The sequence below is a fragment of the Pseudopipra pipra genome, chromosome 7 (genome assembly GCF_036250125.1).
Source record: "Pseudopipra pipra isolate bDixPip1 chromosome 7, bDixPip1.hap1, whole genome shotgun sequence".
NCBI lineage: Eukaryota > Metazoa > Chordata > Aves > Passeriformes > Pipridae > Pseudopipra > Pseudopipra pipra.
This window is the reverse complement of record NC_087555.1, coordinates 22,329,603-22,354,303: the sequence shown is the minus strand read 5'-3', so window position 1 is coordinate 22,354,303 and position 24,701 is coordinate 22,329,603. Positions and strand designations below refer to the sequence as shown.

The 24,701-nt window shown below is 37.4% G+C and overlaps 1 protein-coding gene across 5 annotated transcripts in view; it reads right to left on the bottom strand.

The window, feature by feature from the left end:
• DPP4 (dipeptidyl peptidase 4) overlaps positions 1–24,701 on the bottom strand; it is an 80,186-nt gene that overhangs the window by 42,802 nt on the left and 12,683 nt on the right. For 4 of the 5 annotated variants that reach the window (XM_064661071.1, XM_064661067.1, XM_064661069.1 and 1 more), the window contains 16 exons: positions 24,358–24,478; positions 23,796–23,956; positions 21,785–21,888; positions 18,255–18,384; positions 18,070–18,114; positions 14,988–15,092; positions 14,812–14,879; positions 14,568–14,621; positions 13,996–14,120; positions 12,997–13,044; positions 12,407–12,505; positions 10,397–10,466; positions 8,621–8,815; positions 7,649–7,703; positions 5,601–5,700; positions 3,960–4,024 (listed from right to left, as the gene is read on the bottom strand). In XM_064661071.1, coding sequence (XP_064517141.1) covers positions 3,960–4,024; positions 5,601–5,700; positions 7,649–7,703; positions 8,621–8,815; positions 10,397–10,466; positions 12,407–12,505; positions 12,997–13,044; positions 13,996–14,120; positions 14,568–14,621; positions 14,812–14,879; positions 14,988–15,092; positions 18,070–18,114; positions 18,255–18,384; positions 21,785–21,888; positions 23,796–23,956; positions 24,358–24,478 — 1,545 coding nt within the window. The remainder of the gene's footprint in view (positions 1–3,959; positions 4,025–5,600; positions 5,701–7,648; positions 7,704–8,620; positions 8,816–10,396; positions 10,467–12,406; positions 12,506–12,996; positions 13,045–13,995; positions 14,121–14,567; positions 14,622–14,811; positions 14,880–14,987; positions 15,093–18,069; positions 18,115–18,254; positions 18,385–21,784; positions 21,889–23,795; positions 23,957–24,357; positions 24,479–24,701) is intronic. The other variant, XM_064661068.1, reaches the window with a different exon arrangement.

Below are 24,701 nucleotides of genomic sequence, written 5' to 3'. Positions count from 1 at the left end.
TTAAATTCCTTTTGTCATGGCAGAATAGTGTACCACAACCTTTTCATACATGAAAGGAATTCTTTGTATTTATTCAACTAAATCTAAAAAACAAGTTCAGCAGAGAGAAAAAACCCCCACCCTCCAGTCTGTAACACTGCAGTTGCCCTCTTTTGATAGTCAAAGGTTGCAGAGCACCAGAAATCTCATCCAGTATATAAAAATCCACATGCAGTGGAAGCGTGATGCTATCCATGGAAATGATTTAGTATCATGGAACAAGAACAATTAGTTCCAAGCGCCAAAATCCAGAGAGAGGACTGATGCACTGGTAAAGCAGTTGACCAAAAAATCAATTCAGAAAGAAATGGCCCTGTGACATTAAAGAAAAAAAACAAACCAAACCAAAAACCCAACCAGTATCCTTTGAGTGCATCATTTTCCACATGTGCAGAGGGAAACTTGATAAATCACTATTCTAAGCTGTCTTCCAGCAAGTCAATGCTGTTTTAAGCAAACCTTCTCTGAGTGGAAGCCTGACTTTAGCTACACTTCTGAGAACGTGACTTTGCAAAAGCAGTTTTAGAAAAAGGATGTCACCATTTTCCCCCTCCAAGCTTTAAACAAAATAAAGTTATTTGTAAACATATTTCAGAAAGAAGAAGCACAAGAGATACCTTCTCTGCATTTTTATCACTTGTGATGCTTCACTTGCTGCACTTATACTCAACATGAACAGTCCCTTCCCTAAAACATGCTTTAAGGACAGAGTATATCTCTGTCCTTAAAGAAGGTTGCAAGATTGAGAGCAATCTCAAGTTAGGCACAGTTAGAGGATAAAGCAACAGCGACATCAGCTGAAGAAACCTCAAGTGCACAGCAAATAAATACAACTTTATTTACCCTTCCATTTCATAGCTATACTGCTGGGACAAAGGCTTCAGAAAGGTAACATGCGCAAGTACTGAGAGTTGGGCCCTGCTGAGTGTAACTGGCTTTTCTAAAGATCACGCAGCAGTCAACATTTTATCAGCGCTCCACAAACAAGTTAAGGTTTGGCTGAAACTGAAGGTCTCTCTCCCTTTAGCATATTCTCAGATAATAGAACAAATGTCAAATCAGTACAAGATGGCATATTTACAAAATTGTACCCTGTTTTGCATAACCTAATGATGCAGCAGTTCTTAAGGACTGAACATTTCAAATCTGCTAGAAAAAGATTGCCAAATCTATGACTGTTTCAAACACTTGCCAAAAGCATATCAAATTCAGAGTGAACTGCAAAATAATGTTCTCACAAGTTGAACAGTCTCTTCGGTATGCTTTACATGGCTACTGCATCTGACCTCTAGAGCTCTGCCCTGATTTAGTCTCAAGTCTTATTCACCAGGGACTTTTCTTCTGGGTAGACAGCTTCTCTGCCATTCTGGCTAGGATCTCTACACAATTATATTGGGAGCTCCACTCATGCTTGCTCCTCTCTTACAAACCTCTAATTTTTAATAGTTTACAACTACCTTAAAAGACACTGAGCACACCCAATTAGCCTACTTAGGAGTCTGAGTCATCCCTCAGACTTGATTCTTGACAAAGAATATTTAACATCTCAGATTCTCTGCCTTCAATAAATGTAAAACCTTATGTTACAGTAATACAAAGGTAGGATGTGCCCCTCTTACCACAACTAGTTTCTTGAGTCTATATATTCACAGTCATTAATATATATTCAGTCATTAATAACACTGCACATTACGAAGGTGCCTAGCAGTGTGCATCTTCTCTAAGCAGGTGTGTACACAGCCTTATTCTTTTAAATTAGGGCACATAGTACAGAGTTTACGCAACTTTTCACTTTTCATGCCAGCTTTATAGCGGATGCAGTAGGATAACGAGAGAATATATAATGCAGCAGGCAAACCTGACAGTACAAAGTTAACAGCTAAAAAATGCTTTAACAGCTTCAGCTAGGAGAGCTTTCAATACATATTTTGCATTTACTTTAAAAACATTCAGTTCAGCAAACAGCTCTCATCAGCGACAAGGGGCCAGGAGGCTGGCTATTGGGACTGGGACATAGAACAAAGGGGCTGTAAGCCAGAAACATGCTGGGTTGAAGTCAGTAAGGGTCTTCAGCAACAACAAAATCCCACAACTCTTTCACTGATGCTACATGAAAAGCAACCAACTCATGTCTTGAGCTACCCCACCCCTCCAGGTTAAAAGTAAAGTAAAAGTAATTTGAAGCTTTTAACAACAAATGAGGATATAAGTTGCATTTTCCTATCTCCAGGAGCAGCAGCGAAGTGTGACAATCTGATCTATGCAATTACTCCTCCTCCATCTAGCCACCATTCTCCCCAATTAGTCCTCTGAGTAACACATTTGAAACCTTTAGCTCTTTGGTACTGGCAGTTTCAACGTGGCCATTGCCAGCAATAGATACTATGCCAAGAAAATTCGACTCCTGGCTTGAAAGGATTAAACAGTCCTCTGTTGCCATCTGTGCCGTGAAGCTGGTGAATGACTTTGTGCACCCAGAGTGTTAACGTTCGTTCTGCACAGCGACAGTAACTTGTATTTACACTGCTACCTCGCAGACCTCCTACTGTTCCCACTGCCTTAAAGAAATACATTTGGAAAAAGGCAGGCAGGCGGCTGCAGGCTGCTGGACAGTCCCTGGTGGGCTTCAGGAGCTCACTGGTTAGAAGAGGTAAACACAGTACCAAGCTGTCCAGCAGTCACTATCATTGTCCTCAGTCTTGACCAGAATGCCTCATATAGCAGTTGACAAAACTAGATTACTGTAGTAATATGTCAAACCAGATGTTTCAGTTCATATAGGTATGTATTTATATGTTTTATCATACTTTTAAATCAATGTAACAACCCCTCCTTCGTCCTACCCATCACACTTATTATTTTAATGCACATAACTAGTGCTAAACTGTCTTCTAGCCTACTTACCAACCCAAACACAAAAAATGCCCCATCTCTTTCCTCTAACATCAGTGCTTGGTTCCAGCATCACCAGGGTCGAACACCTCTGTGAAACATTCTAACAGCCAGGGCACAAAGTACCTCTTGGATCCCTCACAGTTCTCCAATAGCCCCTGTATTTTCACCTAGACCTGAAGTTTAACCTAACAGAAGGCTTTGCTGCTCTGCCCTGTGCCCAGCTACCTTTGACTTCAAACAGCCCTTGAGGTAAGAAAAAGCAACTGGCACACAGAAGAGCAAGGCAGACGATTCATCATGCTGTAAAAAGGACAAACAATGTATTTTGCTTCCATTAGGACACATGGAAATTCCCTCACTGCTGTGCAAACATAGGTAATTCTAGAACAAACTTTGGACACCCCGTGTTCACGAAGATCAGCCTAAAATTCCAGCCCTGACACTGCTGGCTCTCAGTGGGTCTGCAATTTGATATGATCACAGTACAGACAGACTTGCCTACCTGCCAAAGTTTTCCAGTATTGAGGAGCTTTTGCTTTCCCTGAAAAAACCTTAAGCAGGAAAGTTCTAACATCCCCATTTTTAAAAAAAATTACATTTCAGAAGGAATGAGAGTACATTTGTTTTGGTGGAAAATGTCTAAGATAAAGCAGAGTTTGCCCACGAACATATTAAATTTTAAAACAAATTTGTTTCTTGGTGATTAAAATAAAACAGTGTTTACAGCCTGTTTTACAGTCTGCAAAGTACCCAAATGGAACTGAATGTAAAAAAAAAAAACCAAAAAACCCAACACACCAAACAAACAACAGAAAACCCACACCATCCATCAAGAAGCTGCCTCATAGAAATCCAAACACATGAGACTACAGCCTCTAAATCCACAACGCAATGGTTCTAGCTGGAAAGAAGCAGCAAACTTATTGCTTCCCATGGGGAAGGAACTAAACTGTTTAAAGAACAATACAGTTATTTAGAAATGAGACAAAACACTAAAGAACGAAATAAAGTGATTTCTTTCTTACATAATAGTTTTGCAGATTATCACTTGCTGTAGGAAGGCCCATGTATCTCTCTGTGTATATTGAATCTGTAATTAAGAAAAAAAACAAAATTAGAATCTGCTACTTAATTTTCAGTCTACCATAAATTTTACGAATACAAACAGTAATAATGCATACTGGAAACTAAAAAAAACCACACAAAATAAAAGCAACCACGTTTTCCACAATGAGGCATGTAGGTAACCATCATTATTCAGAATATTTAATCTTCTTGTTGCCATGGACACCTGAATGCTGAATATTAATACAGTACTTTGTGTGTTTCCCTATTGTTATTCCTTCAGTAATGCTTACAAAATTACTGAAAATGTTGCAGTAAATAACGAGCATTTGAAAAAAACCTTAGCTTTTTAATCTAAATTTTTACTACCAAAAATCTATAAAAAGAAATTGTAGTAGTAAATTAGGATTCATCTTGGCTCTGTTATACACAGTAAAAATTAAGTCTCTCTGATTTTCCACATATTTTTCACCATGTTACCTTTTTGTAGATTGCTGCTTTGTTTTAAGTCATACAATCAAAGCTCTGCTGCCATATTCTAATGTCCATTTGAGTTCTCATCAGAGTTGTCACACTGGAGGATTTTTCATGTTGAATATGCATGCCTCCATAATCCTTTATCTAATCAACTAAAAGTGGAATTTGAGAGATCCTGACCATGAAAAACTATTTTCTGTCATACTATAATATTCATGTCCCAAATATGAAGAATCACTATGTCCTCAACAGACTACTGCTAATACCTGGCAGTATGATTTGATCTGCTGAATTAGCTATTACACAGCCTCTGCGCTAGTTGCACAATGATAAATTATGCTTTATTTAGCAGAGGTTTGCCAGGGAAAGCTTTCTCTCAAATGCTTTTGGACAAATCCAAACCAGAAAAATATCAAAATGTGGTCACATTGTACCAGCACCCATTTATAACTATATATATATTTTTTTTTTAATCCAGGAGGAGGGCCCATATAATTGTTTTAGTAGCCTCATTCAAGCATAGCATTATGCACTATAAGCTTGAAGCACATACAGACTTGCCCATTTGATCATGTTTTCCTGACATCAAGCTATTCTCAAGATGAATTAGATTTATAAAATCCAAATTTTACAAACTGAAACAACCAAAAACCCCCAAACGCTAAGACACTTCAAATCTTATTCTGTTACTTTCAGATAGTAAATTACAATGCAAGTTCAATGCTAATCCTCACAGCTCATTCTTGTAAGTGAAGTTGCATTTTGAAGATGCAAAACCTAATGATGGATTTCTGACACACAATACTGGTATCAGAACACATGGCAGCTTTGCAAAGCAAACACAGGCACATTACGGTAATATTACAAATATTACAATAATTTAGCCTTCATTAAAAGTTAGAGATTGCTGGAAATTATGGATCTGACTTTTTAAAATGGGAATTAATATTTAGCAAATTGAATTAATTTTGAAATGCAGTAGCCACAAGTTCATAAAAACAGACCAAGTGGCATTTACATGGCATCTAGTAGATAATCAAAGTTCTGTGCTATGAATCAACACTTTGCAGCGTGTGCACTGCAAGACATATGGGAATCCTTGTAATGAGGAAGCCATCACATACCATAATATTGCCAATGTGACACGGGGGCAACCGCTATTCCACACTTGAACACGCCGCTTCCAGAGCCAAGCACCATGGAGGTCACATATCCCCCATAAGACTGAGAAGAAAACATTGCTGTTATTTTAGTCGGAAAGGAAAGGATGGGGCCCATCTGCTACACAGTTCATCAGGCATTTATAGGCTCAGCGTTTTTCATATTAATGAACTCCATTCTGAATTTGGGTCAGATCTCAGCCAGCCTGCTCAGTCGGAGAAACAGGCATCAAACAGCGCATGGCAGCTGTGGCACTGATGAATGAGAACTTGCTGGGGAAAAAGGGCGCAAGCGCTGCTGAACTGTGACTCAGCTGAGGATGACAGTGTTTGGTAGCACCGTAGGCAGCAGTGAAAGACAGGAAACAAGACACTGCTGAACCGCTGTGTCCCTTCCCGTGCTGGGGGAGTGGGTGGAAGCAGAGCTCTGTCCCACAGTGTGCCTGATGAGTAGTTGCAACAGGGCATCCAAAAATTTACAGTTCCCTAGGAGCAGGCCTATGGCAGCTCGCTCCCTAACTCTCCCCCAAAGCGTCAAGAGCAAGACTGTGACTGGGAGCAAAGGCTCTTCTGCTGAGTCTGTGGGAGGAACTGTGCAGCAACACACTCCTCAGTACACACAGAAAATTTACTTGCAGTCTAGCCTGATACACAGATGAGTAAATATCTGACACACCTGAGCATCCAGGCAACGAGATACCTACATGCGTTCACCGACCGCCCAAATGACTTCCCTCACGATACTGTGAAGGGATTATTTAGGAAAATGTGCCCACCCACATTCAAAAAGGAGCAATTTTTGGATCTCATTAGTGTCCTGAAACCAGATTACAGGCAAATGGAATTGCATCTTAGTTGATAGTCCTTATATGTTCGCTCCATCTTAGTTCTTAGGTCCACCCAATGAGATCACCAAAGTAACACATGCACTTAGTAATTAAACCCCTGTATAAATGCCTAACCTACTCACAGTAAAGATATTACTGATGAATCTATGGCAAACAAAATTAATGTACACAGTGACAGGCTGACAATGAGAGGCTGACAATCTGAAAACTCAAGAAAGAAAATCTGTTTGCCCACAGGTTCAGTATTCCGAGTGCATAATCCCAACCTAGCTCCAAAGATGAATGCTCTCCAACTGTTCATCCTGAGGCTCATAAGGACTTAAGATACAAATGCATTGTCCTCAATTTCTGCAGAAAGAATTTTTCTCCCACTATAGTTAATACTACTACACAACTTCATATAACAGAGGTGTTTACATCCAGAAGAAAAGCTGCTAAAGGCACCCTCATCATCATCTTGCCATCAAGCAATTTATTCACTAGTGCCTGTCACCAGCAGTGTCCAAATTTCAGTTAGCAATTTAATTCAAGATCCTGCATACAATCCTGCATATACTTAAAACATAGTATGTTTAAACAGAACATGCAAGAATTCTCCCTGTTAACCAAAAAAAGCAGCGAAACATCAGCCTGGGACAGAGGACTGTTCAGTACCAGAATCACTAACACTGCATACACACTTAGCCTTGCAGCTGAGGGGATATCTATATGGTATTAAACACTTCCATCTACTGTGACAGGTTTTAAAGATGCATCAAATTAGAGAAATCTGGCAAGTACCATAATAACCATGCCACACAGCTGGTTCACATAAAATTTCACGTTTTTTTTTTTTTAAAAATGAATCATCCAACTAAAGAGATACTAGTGAATACATACTGGATTTTGTTTCTTTTTAGTGTTGGTTCATCCTGTACAGAGGAACTTGGCAGCATCCCTTTAAATTGTTTTAAATCCCTCTAGTAGTCCTAATTTCTCTTACAAAGGCTCCTGAATGATTGCAAAGGGGCACTGTTTGTAAAATGCGCTTCATTGGTTCAGTTGTTGGATTGTGCTGTGACTCCAGAGGTGCCTCACATGAAGTGCTCCAGCACCCCCCACAAAGCACAACAAACAGCTGTTACAATTAAATAATATGCCTGCCAAAATTATTTGAGTACTTACCCAACCCCAAATAGCTATTCTGTCCTTATCAACAAAGCTCATTTCTGAAAATTTTCTGAAAGCAAACAGAATAATTAAACACTTAACGGATTGCAAGTATGTGCCATTCTACAGACGTGCCTGTTTTCCATCAAATTTGCTGTTTTCTATTGTTGAAATAAGTGTTTCCCACTTCATCACAGTAACTGCGTATGAAAACATACAATAATTCAGGTACTTGTGTCTTCAGGAAATTCAGAAAAACATCTGTGCATGTGAACTCTAAAACCCCTTGAACTACACTCACTGACATTTGTATTGTATTAGGTTAGATTTCACTACCTGTCTTGCCTTTCTTTGTCTTTTTTCTTTTTTAAAGATGCACAACGATCAAATTGCAGTAGGAAGGGACAGGCTGACACATGTAAATCCAGTCACCATTTAAAAAAAATAAATCAAAAAGATTGTGAAATGCTATGTGTTTAAACTCCTTGATATTTTAAAATTCCAAACAGAAACCCCTGTAAGACCACTGCATTGTTATTCTGAGAGATTTCGACTGTGATTGTTTGGCTTAGTGATGTTCTACAAACATAAACCAAATGATAAACGTGAACTATGATGTAAAAGCTGAGTATTTCATGCAAGTAACTTCACCACAACAGAAACTTGCAAAAAGCTTGGAGTAAAACTTCTATCTCCAAGTTCCTTTGTAGCGTGTTCTTCTACTAATGTGACAGTTATCCTCTTCATAAAATAAAGAGATATGGTAAATTTGTATTACAGCATTAACTCTTCTCTCTTTTTAAGCATCAAATGATGGTTGGTCTATAAATGACACACTTCAGTGAACAAAATTAATGCAGACTTTATGTTATGTTTATGTTTTTGCCAATAATTTCAAGATGACCTTTCAAAACCCTCACCCTTTTCCCCCCTGCACAATAGGCACATAGAAGAAGGAGCAGGTGTTGACCTTTCCCTGTAGCTCACCTGGCTGCTGTTATCTGATCTTCCACTTCATATGTTCCCAGCCTTCGGTTTATTGCATGCATAATTTCATCCCCTTGGTATCCACTTCCTCTGCCATCGAAGCTGGCCACGATGATCTGCTCGGTGCTTGCAAGGTAAGTAGCCCAGCTGAGGTCGAAGGTATAGTCTACTTTCTGACTACAAGGCCCTGCATACCTGGGTGAAAAGTGCCGCAGAATTCAGGCATTTACTCTCTACATATTCTCACATCAGGCATTTGAAATACAATTATCACTGACAATTTTTGGCCACTTAAGCAGGATAAACTTTTAAATTCAACCGAATAAACAAGAAAAGCATCACTGACTGACTCCAAACTGCTGCTTTGCTGGAACTGAAAGCAGCATGCTTTTCTTCAACCAATCAAGAAAGCGGACTGGATTCTTTTTTTCCCTTGTTTTACTGCTTTCTGCTCTAATAAGAAACTTTCATTATTTTGACTTTAAGCAGCTTATCAGAAATCCAGGCTAAATTTGCTTTTGTTTCTTGAGTTTCAAAGTAATGTTCTCTAACTATTTCTGTTCCATTCACTCAAAGTTTATTTGGTTTAAGTCTGAAATCAACAAATAGCTTTCACTTGGAAAAATGAATAGTACCTTTCTCTGCATTTCTAGTGTCTCATCAGTCTAAACTTTTTCTTATGCAGGATGATAAAAAGGAAAAAACCTTATAATTTTAATTTTTTACATTAAAAATGTTTCAGAAACACTTGTCCAATATGAAATCATACTCTGAGTGCCTTGATGGTAAAATTCTGTGCATTGCAATTCTCTGTTCAACAGAGTAAGAAATGGAAGAATGATCTTATGGCTCTATAACCCATTCTTAGCAGTTTTAAAAGCAAAGAAAAAACTACTCAGAATTCTTTAATTCAAGTTACGGATCTTGATACTTCTGAAGGAATTTCTGATCACTGTGAAGCAGAGGTGATCCTGACAAAGGTCCAGGTAAGTCAATAAATTTCTATCAAAACCAAAACAAGTCTTAAGAAGCCAAGAGCATTGGCTGCTCATTAAAAATGTTCAACAGGCATATCAAAAAGTATTACGGTGCTACCAAATTACATTATATAAAGATGTATCTAAGAAATAACAGTTAGTTTCCTTAGAGAGTCAGCTTTCTGTAAAAAGAGGAAAAGCTTAACATTTCTATTTCAATGAATAGCTAAAATGCAATAATTTCCATTTAGAAGAAAATATATCAGCCTGAAGAGAAGTGCCTAAGGAAGAACAGACCAAACACCACGTGCTCATGGTCTTGAAATTATGAAAAAACAACAGCAAATGCAATCCTGACCACAGGATGACATTTGTTAACACTAATTGACAGTCAAATGTCACAGAGAAAATGCAACATCACACACTACTTCAGCTTTAGGATACAAGGCTAATCCAAGGTTTTGTTCTGGAATGTCACTTCACTGAAGATTATTTCTAATAATCTTCAAGAGCAGAGGAGGAGGTAAGCTAACACTAACATCCTGGCTTTTAAATCAGATATAGAATGTATTTGCCTCAGTGCCACTGACAGAGTAGTGCTCATTAGGCATTACATCATCTTATGGTACAAGAATCCACCATGGATTAGGATATACCTCAATTTTTCATTCTGTCTTAAAACTACTTCAAGAAGTAATTAGAAAAGATGCCAGTTTTGTGTTTCCTGATCTTATTAAGAGCATTTGAAGTAGATGAAAGTGATTATTAACACAACATTGCCATGTAATTGAAAACTTACACCTCAAGGAGTAGAGGGTACTTCTTTGATGAATCGAAATGGGGAGGCAGTAACATTTCATACCACAGGTCTAAAAGTGAAAAGAGTTTTACTTAGGTCAGTTCTCCAGTGAAATAATTTGACATGCACTGCAATTCATACGAGAGCACATTTGAGCCGTCCGCTAAAAATTAAAAAGCAGTTTCATCTGAAACTGTCCTAATATATACAGGTAAAAGTTCCTAGCTAGTCTATTTTTTTTTTTTAAATCTTGTACAGTTAAGATAGCAGAAAGCAATAAAATTTGAGGACTCAACATGCTGTTTTGTAACATTATTCTAAGCTTACATGTAAAACTTTTTATGTCTCTACAGTGGTAAATCTATCACAGGCTCAAAAATAAAGTTTCTCTCTCAGCAATAGAAAGCAATTCTAAATATTTTGAACCTGCCAGATAGACTTTGCGTGACAGTTTGTAAAGCATCTCAGAAACATAGCCAAGTATCTATTATTTCTGAAGCAACACTTATTCCGGTTCCATCCATGTTATTCCTTCCACCCAAGTTGGCTGAGAGTTAGCTGAATATTTTAAATGCGCACCATTTAAGTTTTGCAAACCGAATGGCTCAATTGTTCACTCATGAATTTTAAAAGAACTGGTGCTGCAAAGGAACCACAAAGCAAATGCTGATGGACTACACTGCAGTAATAGTCAGAGTGCGAGTCTTAAAGAAATTTGCCCAGATATGAATATGCAAAGCATCAGACAGTACCAATCTAAACTGAACACATTAAAATACTAATTTTAATTTTTTTGTGTACTCTGTAGTCACAGGGGTGGATTTCTTCTTTAATTACATAAAGGGATTTGTAAGCAGACTTGAAACTTGAAGTGGGACTACATAAATGGATTTATTTCTCCTACTTGTGACATTAAAAATAGTTTCCCCTTACCCAAAAGCTTTTACCCTGAAGACATGAAGTAGTAAGAACAAAGAGGAATAAAAAAAGTGAATATACAACTGATAGCACGAAGAACATCTTTAAATCTCCATCTTGCCTGGAAGATTTCATCTTTAGCCCTAGTAAAAATGTGACAGAAATAAAAGACAGAAAACACAAAGATAAAGAGAGTTATTATATAAATAAGGTAACAGTGAAAGAAGGGAGGTATCAAAAGGAACAGTTAGCAATGACTGACCAAACCCAATATGGTTTGTAAAATATAATTTTATTAAGAATATCATCCGTTTTATCAAGAGGAAGTCTGTCATGAAAAGAAAAGCTAGTAGCAAAGGCTGGAGCAAGAACAGTTTAGACAGGTACCAGGCCTTCCACTGCTGGTCTATCTGATGTTGCTCAGCCTATGACCACACCAAGAATGTCTCTCTACCCAAAGCATTAACAGTTAATATTCTAGCATTTTGTTATAGTCTATATTGAGGTTTATGTAGTCTTGGAGCATGAGTGTGCTTTTAAGAATGTGGCTGCTCAATCCGAATGTTCCCTCACACAAAACCAAAGGTGATGTTGAAATGATGCTTACAGGTTTTTTCAAGCTTTTCCATTTAAACTGTGCCTGCTTTTTTCACAGTAACTGAACTTCTCCACTTTCCCAACCTGCTAACCCAAACCAAAGCAACTTGCACCTGTAAATTAAGACCTACTTGACTTTATAATGTAATTTAAATTCAATGATGCTTATGACCTTTGTGCCCCACCCTCATTTCTCTTATTTATTTTTTTTATTTAATGTGGTCTTAGAGACTTCTGTTTTTCAGTTTATTATAAAGGAAAAAAAAAGGAGCTAAGCCATTTCATCGCAAAAACATCAAGATATCACACTATGGAAAAAGCACATTTTAGATAAGAATATTTTGGGATTTCAAAAAAAAATCATCTTGCCTCTAAGTGCTGAATAACTGCAATAATCCCCACTACACCCATCTGTTCTGTCATGCTCTTCAGCAGAAGACCTTGAAGCACTTGGTGAAAAAGGGATAGAAAGGTAAAAGATGTTTTTGAACTTACTGTATCCACCTACACTAAGGGAGCCAAATTTTTTTGAAGGCATCTGAATATCTTTCAATGCATTTTCCAGTTCAGTGTTATTTTTCAAGTATCTGAGGACTAAATAACAGAGTACGATTCAAAGATTAAATACATTATTTTCAAATAATCTCTTTAATTATAATAAGCTCTAAATAAGCTCTTTAATTATGAACCACTAAGTATTCAATCTGAGATGACAGCAACCTACATTGCAGTTTTTGTTTTTCCTCTCAGATTCAATGTTTACAATATTTACAATATAGTTTTCCTTCAGTTATTTAGGAACCAGAAAGCTCTTTTCTCTGTTTTTAATCTAAATGCAGTTATCCAGTAAATAAGTCATACATTACTCACTGTTTTCTAGCACAATGTAAAATAATATTAAATAAATTATGAATAAAGGTATGCCAAGCTATATAATTTATTCTTCTGGTAATTATTTGAAATTAAATTTACCCTTTATAATTGACATTTTTATTACTATACTAAGCAATGACAACAAAATTAAAATAAATTTACAGTGCAATTTTCTGGCTCAACACAAATTAGATTTAAAGACAATCCCATACCTTGATCATCACTGCTTCTGTGCAGAGTAGATATGGGCAGGCCAGGACCTGTTAATTGGGCACAAAACCTTCATGTTTGCATGCTGTCTTGAAACACAACTCTCATAAAGTAATTGGTAACAGGTGAATCATAAAAGCTCAGAACTCATTTCCCTCCAGTCTTCTCAAGCTGGATTTTAACTCAGTAGGGCCCAAATTCAAGCCACAGGATCCCACAAAATATTCATACTGTCTGCAGATGAACCACATTATTGTGAGGTACTGAAGAACTGAAATTCCACTCTTTAGCAAAGGCATAGGTTGTGGACCACGGCTGGGCAATCAGTAAGCCTTGTCACCGAGACCACAGCAGTAGTCTTCACCCATTTTTACAACCTCACAGAACAATTCCCTCTCTGCTGTCTGTCCTTCTAGCCCATAGATAAGGAAGATCTTGGCATCTTAGAAAACAGCATATATTTCAACTTAAAGACATTTAAGGGAAGATTTCATTTTTCTTGCCCTTTGATTAATTTATCCCTTGTACTACCTAGCACAAGCACTTACAGGTCAGAGACAGACTACAGTCCCACTGCTTACCTTGATTACATTACTTGGATTTTTTTTTTGACCAGCACTATGTATCTTAATTTTATTTCCACACATGAAGCACTGCTCTTTACCCAGCCTCCTGCTAGTCATGCTTTCAGAGCCTCCAAATTCCTTCTGCAGGCAGAGCTCCACATGCAGCTCTTGAAGAGATGTGCACTGGACAGGAGTGTTTTGCAGCTCTTTCAGGTCCACTGACAGACAGAACTAACAAGTTTTACCCTAGTAATTTTTGTCAAGGTGCTTTTGAGCCTAGGAGGCAGTATGTTTTTCCACTGCCAATGAATTTATCCAGTGTTATCAACACATATCATTGTTAAGCAGTACATATCAAGATCCTGATGAAGTGAACTTCCCCACCCAACTAATCTGTGAGTCATGTTTATGTCAATTAATTCCGGATATACTCACCAAGACAATTTAGCTGATAATACTGTGCGTCTTTGCTGAAGGACACAGAATAATACTGGCATCTTTCTTGATTCAGATCACAGCTAACACATTTAGTAGAACTTGGACTGCTTTCCAAGAGCACTCTGCAAAGTAGTTGAGCTTCATTTCAGAGATTACTTTTTTTTAAGCTATGCTAAACTAATATATGCTTTTTAAATAAGATGGCTGAATGAAACGTTCAAATTCAGAAGTGATTAACTGATTTAAAGATTAGAGAAAACAGACTTTAAACTTTTGAGTTCAATTAATATTGAAATTATAATCATAGTAAAAAAAGCATGAGAGGTTTTCTTTGGGGCTTTGTTGCTTGAGGATTGGTTGTTTCTTCTCACAATTTGCCTTTATTAACTAAATTTACAGAAAAATATTTTCATTATTTTTGCAGTTTATAGTCTTACACCGATTTTCATTAAATATCCTATAGAGGATCCCACCTTAGACTGAACTTCACAATCTTTAAATTTTCAATGCTTTTTCTTATTTTTTTTCATTAACAACTGTTTTACCACACTGCAGAAAAAATTTCTTACTTATAGAGATTTCTTCCTCCTGGTTTTCCACCGTTTTCATTACTAATGTAGTATCTATAAAAGCAAAACATACTGGTTTTGGTAAAATATTTACAGTACCTTACAACATTTAAAGGTTTACATGTTTAAATCAGATTTTTTATGAGTTAAATGACACCTTCTCCCTGTTCTCCATCCCTGCTTGTTTAGACCCTTGTTAACAGCCCTTATGACAAGAATTAGTAGCTTATTTACAAATACTTACAAAAAGTCATTTGTTACAGCTTCTATGCTGATTACTTCCCACTTCCCTGAAGTAATAGGTACTGGATCCTGAAATGGGGGGGGGGGGGAAGGCAAAGTAAAAAGTAAAACATGAAGCTTCTTGATCACCAGGAGAACCACAAGCCAGCACTGACTGTCCTACACATTATTACTCACCTGCGAGCCATTTATGTAATAGATGTGCTCGTAACCTGCTGTGTTGCTGAGGACTTTGTAGTAGGTAGCATTGTCGGGTGCAAAGTAAGGGACAGATGGCTGAAACTTGAACATAAGAGAGATGTCTATTAAAGCAAAAAACAAAACTCTAGATCCAAAACAATAAATGTAGGTTTTGATATCTCTAACCGTGAGTCTCAATACTTTAAACAATGCATCACTGAACGGACTGCAAAAATTTTTGCCTACTGACTTAGTAGGTAGAACCCGTAGCCATCACCCTAAAAGTAAGCACACTTAAAATATTATCTTGCTCCTTAAGCAGCAGAATTTCCTGAGTATTGGCCCTGGTAGTGATCTGTATCCCCTCCCTTGAATCTGAAGTACTTCAGGTGTTCTTATTTTTTTACCATTTTAGGAAACAATATGTGTATCTACTTTCAAAGTCACTGTTTTATTCTGTCCAGTGCAGCTGTAACCTATAAAAATGTGAACTTTGCAAATACATGTTTCTCATGAATTTTACATTTTAAAATGTGTTTGTGAACAAATTCTTTGAACTCAATTTGGTTTTTTAGCTTACCAGTAAAAAATGTCCAGCTCTCTTGAAAAAAACCCAAACCCAAGCTGCTTTCCAAGAGGAAATTTTGCTAGTAAGTAGGTGATTACAGAATGACATGGAACTAAAATTGGAATGATATTTTCATGAAGGAACTATCCATTTATCAACTGAGAGTGACAGAAACTAATTCTTCTATTGATGCCATCTGAATGTGCTACACATGGTAGAAAGAAAGAGAGGAATGAAACTGAGCTGAGTGAAATAAAAGATACTTCTGTGATAAATGTCCAAAGGATCAAAATGTTAAAATCAGATTTTTAACGAGTAAAATGACACAACTGACACAACGCAGTTGCCTCTGAGATGTTATACCCATTTTGAAACGGAAAGTGAAACAGAAAGCTGAAGTGACTTGCCTTTGGTCATTCAGTAAGCAATGACAGAAATTAAATCTTCCTAACCCATGTGCTGCAAATAACCTCTCCTTTTTCCCAAGCAATATTTTTGCAAAAAGTAACCTGTTGAATATTTTGCTAGCCTTTCCCTTATAACAGTCTTGCTTTTTCAAAGTGTGACTTTCCTTCAACTCAACTGGTAAGCTCTAAGTTAGCTGATGACCTGGAAGCCTTTTACAGTTACACAGGCTTTTCTGAGCATTCTTACATTAAATGTAATTTCATCTCTATCAAAAAAAAAAACAAACCACCAAAACCAAAAACCATTACAGATACAAAGAGAGTACTATGTCTATATTTTACACATATATATAATTTACTTAAATCTGTATGTACTTATGTATGTGTAAATATACATCTCACATATGTATAAAAATATTCCTTATCAGTCAAGTATCATTTTATCATCCCTAAATAGGTAAAAAGAAAAGAAAGGAATAAATATACCTTGCCTATCCCCTCTTCAATTCTCCCTACTCTCCACTCCCTTCTCAAATTCAGGAATCATACAGTGAGATTATCCTTTCTTCCAACAGCTCTTAAGAAGTGGGTTGTCTCTTTAAAAGAAACAAAAAACCAACAACCTAGTTTGATGGCACAGACTTGCATTTTGCCCTCTCATTTTGCACAACTGTTTACAAAGTCTGCAGCTTGATCATCACATTGTCTAATTGTGAAGCCTTTGCTGCAGAGAAGCAAAATGTGTCAGCGTTAAGGCCTTCCTTTCCATATCAAATTTGACAGCAGGTGGGTTGATCTCTCATCTTCATACTGCGGATGATTTCATCCCTGCTGTTGCCTCCCTCTTTGCATTTCTTTAAACTCTCATTTTTGACTTCAAAAGTGAATTAGTGACTAAAGCATAATCAGTGTGTGGAAAATGCGGGAGTGGAGTGTACTCTGTGTTCTCATCAAAAACTCTGAAACTCATTTCTCCCTCCAAGTCTGAACTTTTGCATCTCTGCTTCACTTCCCCCAGATCTTCTGTGTAGTTCATTAGGTGCCTACTCTCTACCATGTACAAAAGGACTGAGAAGCAGCTTGGAAAGCATCATTCAGACAGCAGTGACTGGTTTGGCAGAAGCATATGAAATTTTTAATCTGGTCAGTTATATACGTCTTGTCCCCACTTCTCTTCAATGGCTATTTCATGTGGGGGAGAAATAAATAAATAAGTAACCCCAATGAGAACCTGGAATAGTTTGTAGCAATCTAAAATACTAAAAAATTACTTTTGTTCTCTATGCCTTTCTTCTAATACGATTCAAAGGTTATAGGATATGCTTCTTTATACATTTTATTCTGTAGATCTTTCTGGAGGTGGCAGGAAGACTGGAAAGCAGCTAAACCAGCATAGCTGGCAACTCCCCCAGAACAAAGGGAATTCTGAATCCTAGCTCCTGCATTTCCCCCCCCTACCTACTGCTACCAAAGCAGCAGGTCAGAAGTCAAAAGGAGTCTGGAAAGGGTGCTATGCTTTTTGGCAAGCTGAACATGTAATCATAGAATCGTAGAATGGTTTGGATTGGAAGGGACCTTAAAGTTCATCTAGTTCTTTCCCCCCTGCCATGGGCAGGGACACCTTCCACTAGACCAGGTTGCTCAGAGCCTCATCCAACTTGGCTTTAAATGCTTCCAGAGATGAGGCATCCACAGCTTCTCTGGACAACCCGTTCCAGTGCCTCACCACCCTCACAGTAAAAAATTTCTTTCTAATATCTAATCTAAACCTACTGTCTTTCAATTTAAAGCATTACCCCTTGTCCTGTCAACATGATGCACAGGTCAAAGAGGACATGGTTACAGCTCCAGCCCATGCTGCACTGTCAGCCCAGCCTGAGAGTTCAGAACCCCATACACCCCCCCAAAAAAAGCTTAAACTCAGGGGGCAGGGTGGCACAGCAGCTCCATTTGAGAACATTTTTTCCTGTACATGTAGAATGCAGCAAGTGAGAGGACTGGACCTGCACAAAAGAGGCACTGCAAAATGCAAGAGGCTCCTATGAATTTTTCTTAATTATCAGAGTTATTTAGCATGTAGCAGTTTTAGAAATTGAACACTCACTCTGCCAATCCAGCCAGTTGTACTTTCTTCTGTAAGTTGTTTTCCCTAAGAAAAAACAAACAATCCCATTACAATTACACTTATTTTACATCAGGCTTTATTTCTACAAAGATAAACACACAGATATACTCTACTTCTTTCCAGTTTCATTTGTCATTGGAACTCTTCCACCTAATTTTTCTTACCTGTGGACATGACCAATTAGCATTTTCAAAGTCACAGACTGTGAGGACTGAAAAATTCTGAATTCTTCTGAGCCACTGCAGACAAATCCTTTCATCTGTCACCCATGTTACAGCACTCAAATAATGGTCTCTGAAAACAGCAACAGCATTAGATATTTAAAATCCTCTCTGTAATTGCATACCATACGATAGCATTCAGAAATTCACTGAATGACACTCATCTGGTTATTTTCATTTCAATCTACTCTTCAACAACAAACAATTATGCAAACCTAATTGAGCCATTTTTTTGTCAATTGTTTTTTCTGCTAGTAGATGCCTCAGTTATTTTCAGAGATACAATAAAGAATTAGATGGTTTGTACAAACCGACTTCCAGAAAGACTGCAATTAAATTCTAACAGCCAGATCACTGTTCTCTAATGCATAAAATAATAGCTACTCCATAAATGTACTGTGTCCATCTATAGGAAATCCTTCTGAATGTTAAGTTGTATGTGCCTTAGATTTCAAAATTTTACCCTTAGCTGCATGAAGTTGGTTGCTTGTAAGCATTTTCTGAATTATACATATTTTTGTTCAATTTAGTAGTTATTTCCATTAGTTAAAATGGAGGGAGAGATCATACCCAAACCAGTTATTACTATTTGAATATTTTACTTTAATCTTCAGAATACCAACTTGTTGACATGAAGAACTGGAGAATCTGAAAAAAAATCACCTTAATGGATATTCCTGTATATTAATTTTTAAAAGGCACCACATAAAATTTAGTGGTTTTGTTTACCATTACGATTTGTTAGATGTACTGTCTTTTCTTATTTTAGATCTCTCCTATCTCCTAGAAGCCTTATGAACTAAAATAAAACAAACCTCCCCTCCAAGGCAAGTATACATTTTTAACCGGAATTTGCACATTTGACTTAGTTCCAAGTTCATGTTCCCTTTTTCCCCGAAGTTAGTTAACAAAAATGTGTGGGAAATTTTTGTGATAAGAGTATCTTCGTGATCACTGCGGTTTGGGGGGCGAAACACTACAATTAGTGTGGATTGATTAAAAATATATGCCAACTGGTTACCGACAACTTTCAGATTTATTTCTGGCTTGCAGTTTCAAAATTCTGTTTGGATAAAATCTATTTTTGCATTTACATTTGACTGGGAAGTCAGTAGGTCATTTAATTGCTACTGCCACTGGCTCTCTGCAGGAGCTTGTTTGGAAAAAAAAAAGAAAAAAGAAACTGCCATTCTTTATGTACCTATAATAGTGCTTTCCCTTGTTTTGTATAAGGGAAATTAGTCCCACAGTTTTCGTTGCTTCAAAGTCAGAGAAATTAACAGTTCTGGTGACTATAAATCATTCATCAGACAAGATGGACATTACAAGGAAAAAAGAATTAATAAACAAAAAATCAATTCATAATCAAGCTATTATTATAATGTAATAAATAGCTTACTGTTATTATTGAGAATGGGAATGCACCTTCAGTATTCAACAACCCACAAAATGTTAACTAAGCTGCAATTAATTCAAGCATAGAGTACAGCAGTTTTGCACTGCCCTTCCTCATTTGCTGCTGAGAGGGATACTCTGCAAACACTCTCTACTCAGAAGTCAGCTGATTTTAGGACAGATCATTTCAGACAAAAAGCATCCATTCCCTTCATCCTCCTGTTGGCTAACAGGAGCCCCCTGTACCCATGATGCCAAAAATGGTGTTTAAACACTATATGGATTTCGTGCTGGTCATTCATGCAAAAAATGTCAGGTTTCATCTACCATCATATGGCAAAGCACTGCCATTCCAGATTTTGGCAGTTTTTCTTGACAAATAAAACTCTTCCTCTGAAACAGAAGTGCACTACAAATGTGGGGGTACAACTGCTGCTCATACAAGCTCTGGATAACGCTGTAACAGGCAACCACTTGCAGGGGAACTGCCCCTCAACATCCCCTACCAGGCAGGTGGGGTGAGGTACACCACCAGTTCAAATATAGTTTTGTTCAGAATTTAGCTCTGTGGAAGTATAAACAGAATTTTCCACCACCGAAATTAACCTTTCCTGTCATACAGTGGTATAAATATAAACACCATGTAAATATCCATTTCTTTGTGCTTCCAGAAGCAAAACTACCCAACAGCAACATTGCACATCGCTTGCCCTTTCCTACTCATGTATCTTTGTTCTTGCAAAATTCCCCAAGACTCATTCTGGCCACCTCAACTTTTGCAGGACACATATGGTGAAACTTGACCATTATTTGGATCAGCCACTGGAGGAAGAGTAAGTTTTGATCCTTGCACTCATCATTCAAGACTTGATTTATCTTTGTATTAATCCTGATTTGCAGAGTGCTACATTCACTTCAAAATGGATTAACTCCATGTAACTCATGCCTGTGTTAGCCAGATGAGTACGAGGCTGTAAGGTAGCTGATGGTTATTGTCCCCACATCAACTTTCATAAGGTGTTAACAAAAGGTAAAACATAACTCTAAAACAACAGAGATCTTAATCAGCATTAAGCTAAACATAACAGGCTTTTAATTCTGAGACATTGAAATTCTGGAGAAAAACGGTGCATGACAGCTATGTAACATCCAGCTATTGCAGTGCTACTGTAACGGAAGGATAAAGAACAACATATTCATAAAAATTCGCATATCTTGGTTAACACATAGATGTTAGTTAGACTGTGGTGATGACTGAAACGGGAGAGCACTGATATTCCAGTTATAGCTTTTTGGCCACCATGTACAAAATGCACATTTTATGCAAAGCTAACAGACCTCCTTTGTTTTTTTCTGGTTTATCAGTATAACCTGTGCTTTCATACCCATCATGTTTGTAAGTGCAAACCTCTAAACAATTTCCACAATACTGTTAAAAAGAAAAAACAAAACCCGAGATCTGGGATATTAAATCCTCTGTGCATGCACTTTAAATTGATGTAGCTGCTCTTTACAAAATACATTTATATCATGTTGTGCATTTCCAGTAGCATTTTGAGAAATACAATTTTCCATTTACTGTGAGAGGTGCTGATTTTCACCATGTTTCCAAAGAAAACAAACATCTTAAGTATAAATCTGAAGACAACCATGATACCTTGCCTTAGCAAGGAGTTTGCTTCCAATGAAATCAAATCTTCACTTACCATTAAGGTTTTGTTTTGGTTTCTTTTTTCCCCCCAGTGAATTGGAATACATATATTATAATTTGATTATACCAAAACTTGCTCATATTAAAGTTGTACTGTGAAATGACTTCACCATAGTTAGACTCCACTGAATGTGATGAGCCAAGAACTTGTCACATTCTGAATATAACATACATGGAATATGCCATCTATATATAATCACTAGGAGGATAATCTCTGTGCAGATTTTCTCTGGTAAATCTTGTTGCTACCAGAGCTGTATGACAGGGAAAAGCTGCCACATACACTGAATATAGGGAGGTCACATATAAAAGCTCCTCCTCTCCCACCACAAAAACCCCAATCAAATATTTAATCAAAATTTCTTACCCTGATTTTATTTCTGTAGGTGGAGTAATTTCAACAGGGATGGAATTTGGTAATGACTCGGTATCCACAATAAAGAATCGCACAGTTGGATTTGTAGCTCCTGCCTAAAAAAAAATTTTTAATTGTACTTCTGAGGAGAGAATATTCTTGGTGAATTAAGTGTTTCAAATTATAGATGAATAAGTTACTACAGAAAGAAGGGTAAAACCAGCTGACTTCAAACATGTGAAAAGACAAGTTCCTAAATGCAGTTTTTAAGACTGATGCGTAAGTTATCCTTTGTATTTCTTTACACAAAAGTGTTACTTATGCATTTCTAGATAAGAAAGACTACTACATTTACAAACATTCATAACTACATTGGGCTTGCTGTACCCAAAGCAGTATTTGACCATATCTCATCTTTCATGCCATACACAGTACCTAACAGTGAGTCAAATGCATTGCTAACACACAGTAAAGTGCTTCTCCATGGAAGAAGCACCTTACATTAACAAGGCACATCACAGCTACCTGTATCACAATAAAATCTGTGACTGCAGAATGTACTCCACTATTTCTAATGTAGTGCTACTGGGAGCAACATAACTCTGTCAGTAAGGGCTGCTTCTTTAGAAGTTAACTCGCCATCATAACAGTTAGGTAGCTGTACTTGATCCACCTCCAAAAGTCAGCAATATTCCAAACAAAATGGGTTTGTAATAGAATGTGTAATTTAAATTGGCACTTCATTCTACACCTACGTCTCTTCTTATGCACCATGCTCAGGACAGAGCACCTGCAGCTGTCAGTGAGCCCAGCTACTCATCGCGAGTGTCACTGACCCCTCTGGGGAAGGCTACAAGGGGACAGGCAAAGGCCATGTGCTCCAGAACCTTTGGAGTGACTGACCATGGCTGCTGCAGAGGAAGCTGAGCTTGCATTAAGAGGGCAGCTTTTTCACCAGACAAACAGCCACAGCAGTTGAGTGATCAGCCAGCTCTATCAGCTGTTCTGCTCCAGCTAATCGAGAGTGGAAATATCTTTCCAAGACGGCCAGACCATCATGGATTGGGGTGGGAGGGAGAGGGGGGTATATATTGGTGCCTTAAGCCAACACAGAGTATAAAACCTCAGTGATGAACAGAAAAACTAAAGAAAGTGATGGGCTTGAGATGGTTTCAACCCATCTATTCCTTCCCAGCAACAGGGATGACCAGCACTGTGATGGCGAGCATATAACGGAGATCAGCTATGAGAACATGTTTGTATTGAGACTCAGCATTGTAGTGCAACTGCTGTTCTCTAAGTGTAATTTGTACTTGTTTTGTGTCTTAAGTGCATTGCTCTGATAAATCCAAATCCCGTATATGTCAAATAACTTCACACAGGTAAGTCTTGTATTAAACATGAAACCCTTCACAGGTGGAGTGTATGAAAGAACCTGTTAGAGCATTTTGACTCTCACCCCATTCAGTCCAGTGCCAACTGTGCAAGAGCAGTGGGCATAAGTCATGTGGAGAGGAGAGGGGAAGGAGAAGGAGCTGCTTACATTAAAGGCTTCACTCTCACAGCTAAAACTGGAAGACCTTTAGCTGTGGGCAAAGAAACTCCTTCAGCAGATTCCTCCTCTTCCTCCCTTTACAGGAAGCATCCAACAACTGAAAATGCTACCTTAGTTGAAGAAGATTTCATTATCAATACCACACAAAACCCTAACATAATGTACATCTGCTAAATGCTTTGTACCAACTTCAACCCCCTGAGAGCTTTTCTTTTCAACATCTACTCGCTACCTCCAAGTTTTATGGTGAAACAACAAAACCTTAAATCATACTTCTTTTTTCCTTTTTCTTTACCCTGGAGATAATAAAATACTTTAACATTGCCAGATGCTGTTGACTTCATAAAGAGTAATCACAGCAAGCTGTTGAGGAGAGACAGACAATATTTTCATTAGCAGGAACTGATTAAATGAGACTACTCTCTTAATGAAACTGTAGAACAAACATGTTTAATAAATAACACTGACCTTGGGATATGGGATTCTGATGGTCTTTGGATACTGCAAGGTGTCGTCAGAATAAAAGGAATACTCTATAACAGGAACTTCTGTATCATCAAAGGCTGCATATGCCAAAAAATTGCCATTTGGAGACCACCACAGAGCAGAATTGGTGCCAAACATTTCCTCTGAAAGAAACAGAAATGCATTTAAGTTATAATTGATATTGGCTCTTCTATCCTAGGTGCTGTTCTCTTAAGTTTTTAATAGGATATCTTTTTTTAAATTGAAATTCAGAAACCAAACTGTAAAGTGTTGGGGTTATGAAATTAGACATTAGACCAATATTTATAATCTATCATATGAAGTTAATTCACATAGTAAAATTTCCAGTGCAAACTCATTTCCATTCTTTGATCCTCACACTAGCCAGGTATTAAGCTCAGGTAAGGATGCATGTTTCTTTTAAAATAGAAATTTTGATTAATTTGAACTTTTCAATGGTATAAGAAATAAGACAATAATAATAACTACAATAAACCAACGGTTTATATGATAATATAAAGTAAGACTTGCTTGACATAATTACCTTCATAAACCCAATCTGGTATTCCATTGAAAATTTTATTTTCTTCTCCATTTTGAGTGACTGGCACAGCTGTTGATGTTGGTGAAGCTTTTACATAAACATTATTTTTCCAAACATATGCCTGCAAAACATCATCATGATGACAATTACTATTATTATAAATCCTGCTTCCTTTCTTTACTTTATCTACTGGGAAATTCACAACAGATGACAGAAACTATTTTTAAAAGTTGCATTTCCTCAATCATTGATACTTAACAAACTTTGAATTACAAATACAAACCAGGTGTAGCAACTTAACCTTGTTTTTTTGCAAAAAACAAGTCAACTACGTTAAGTGACAT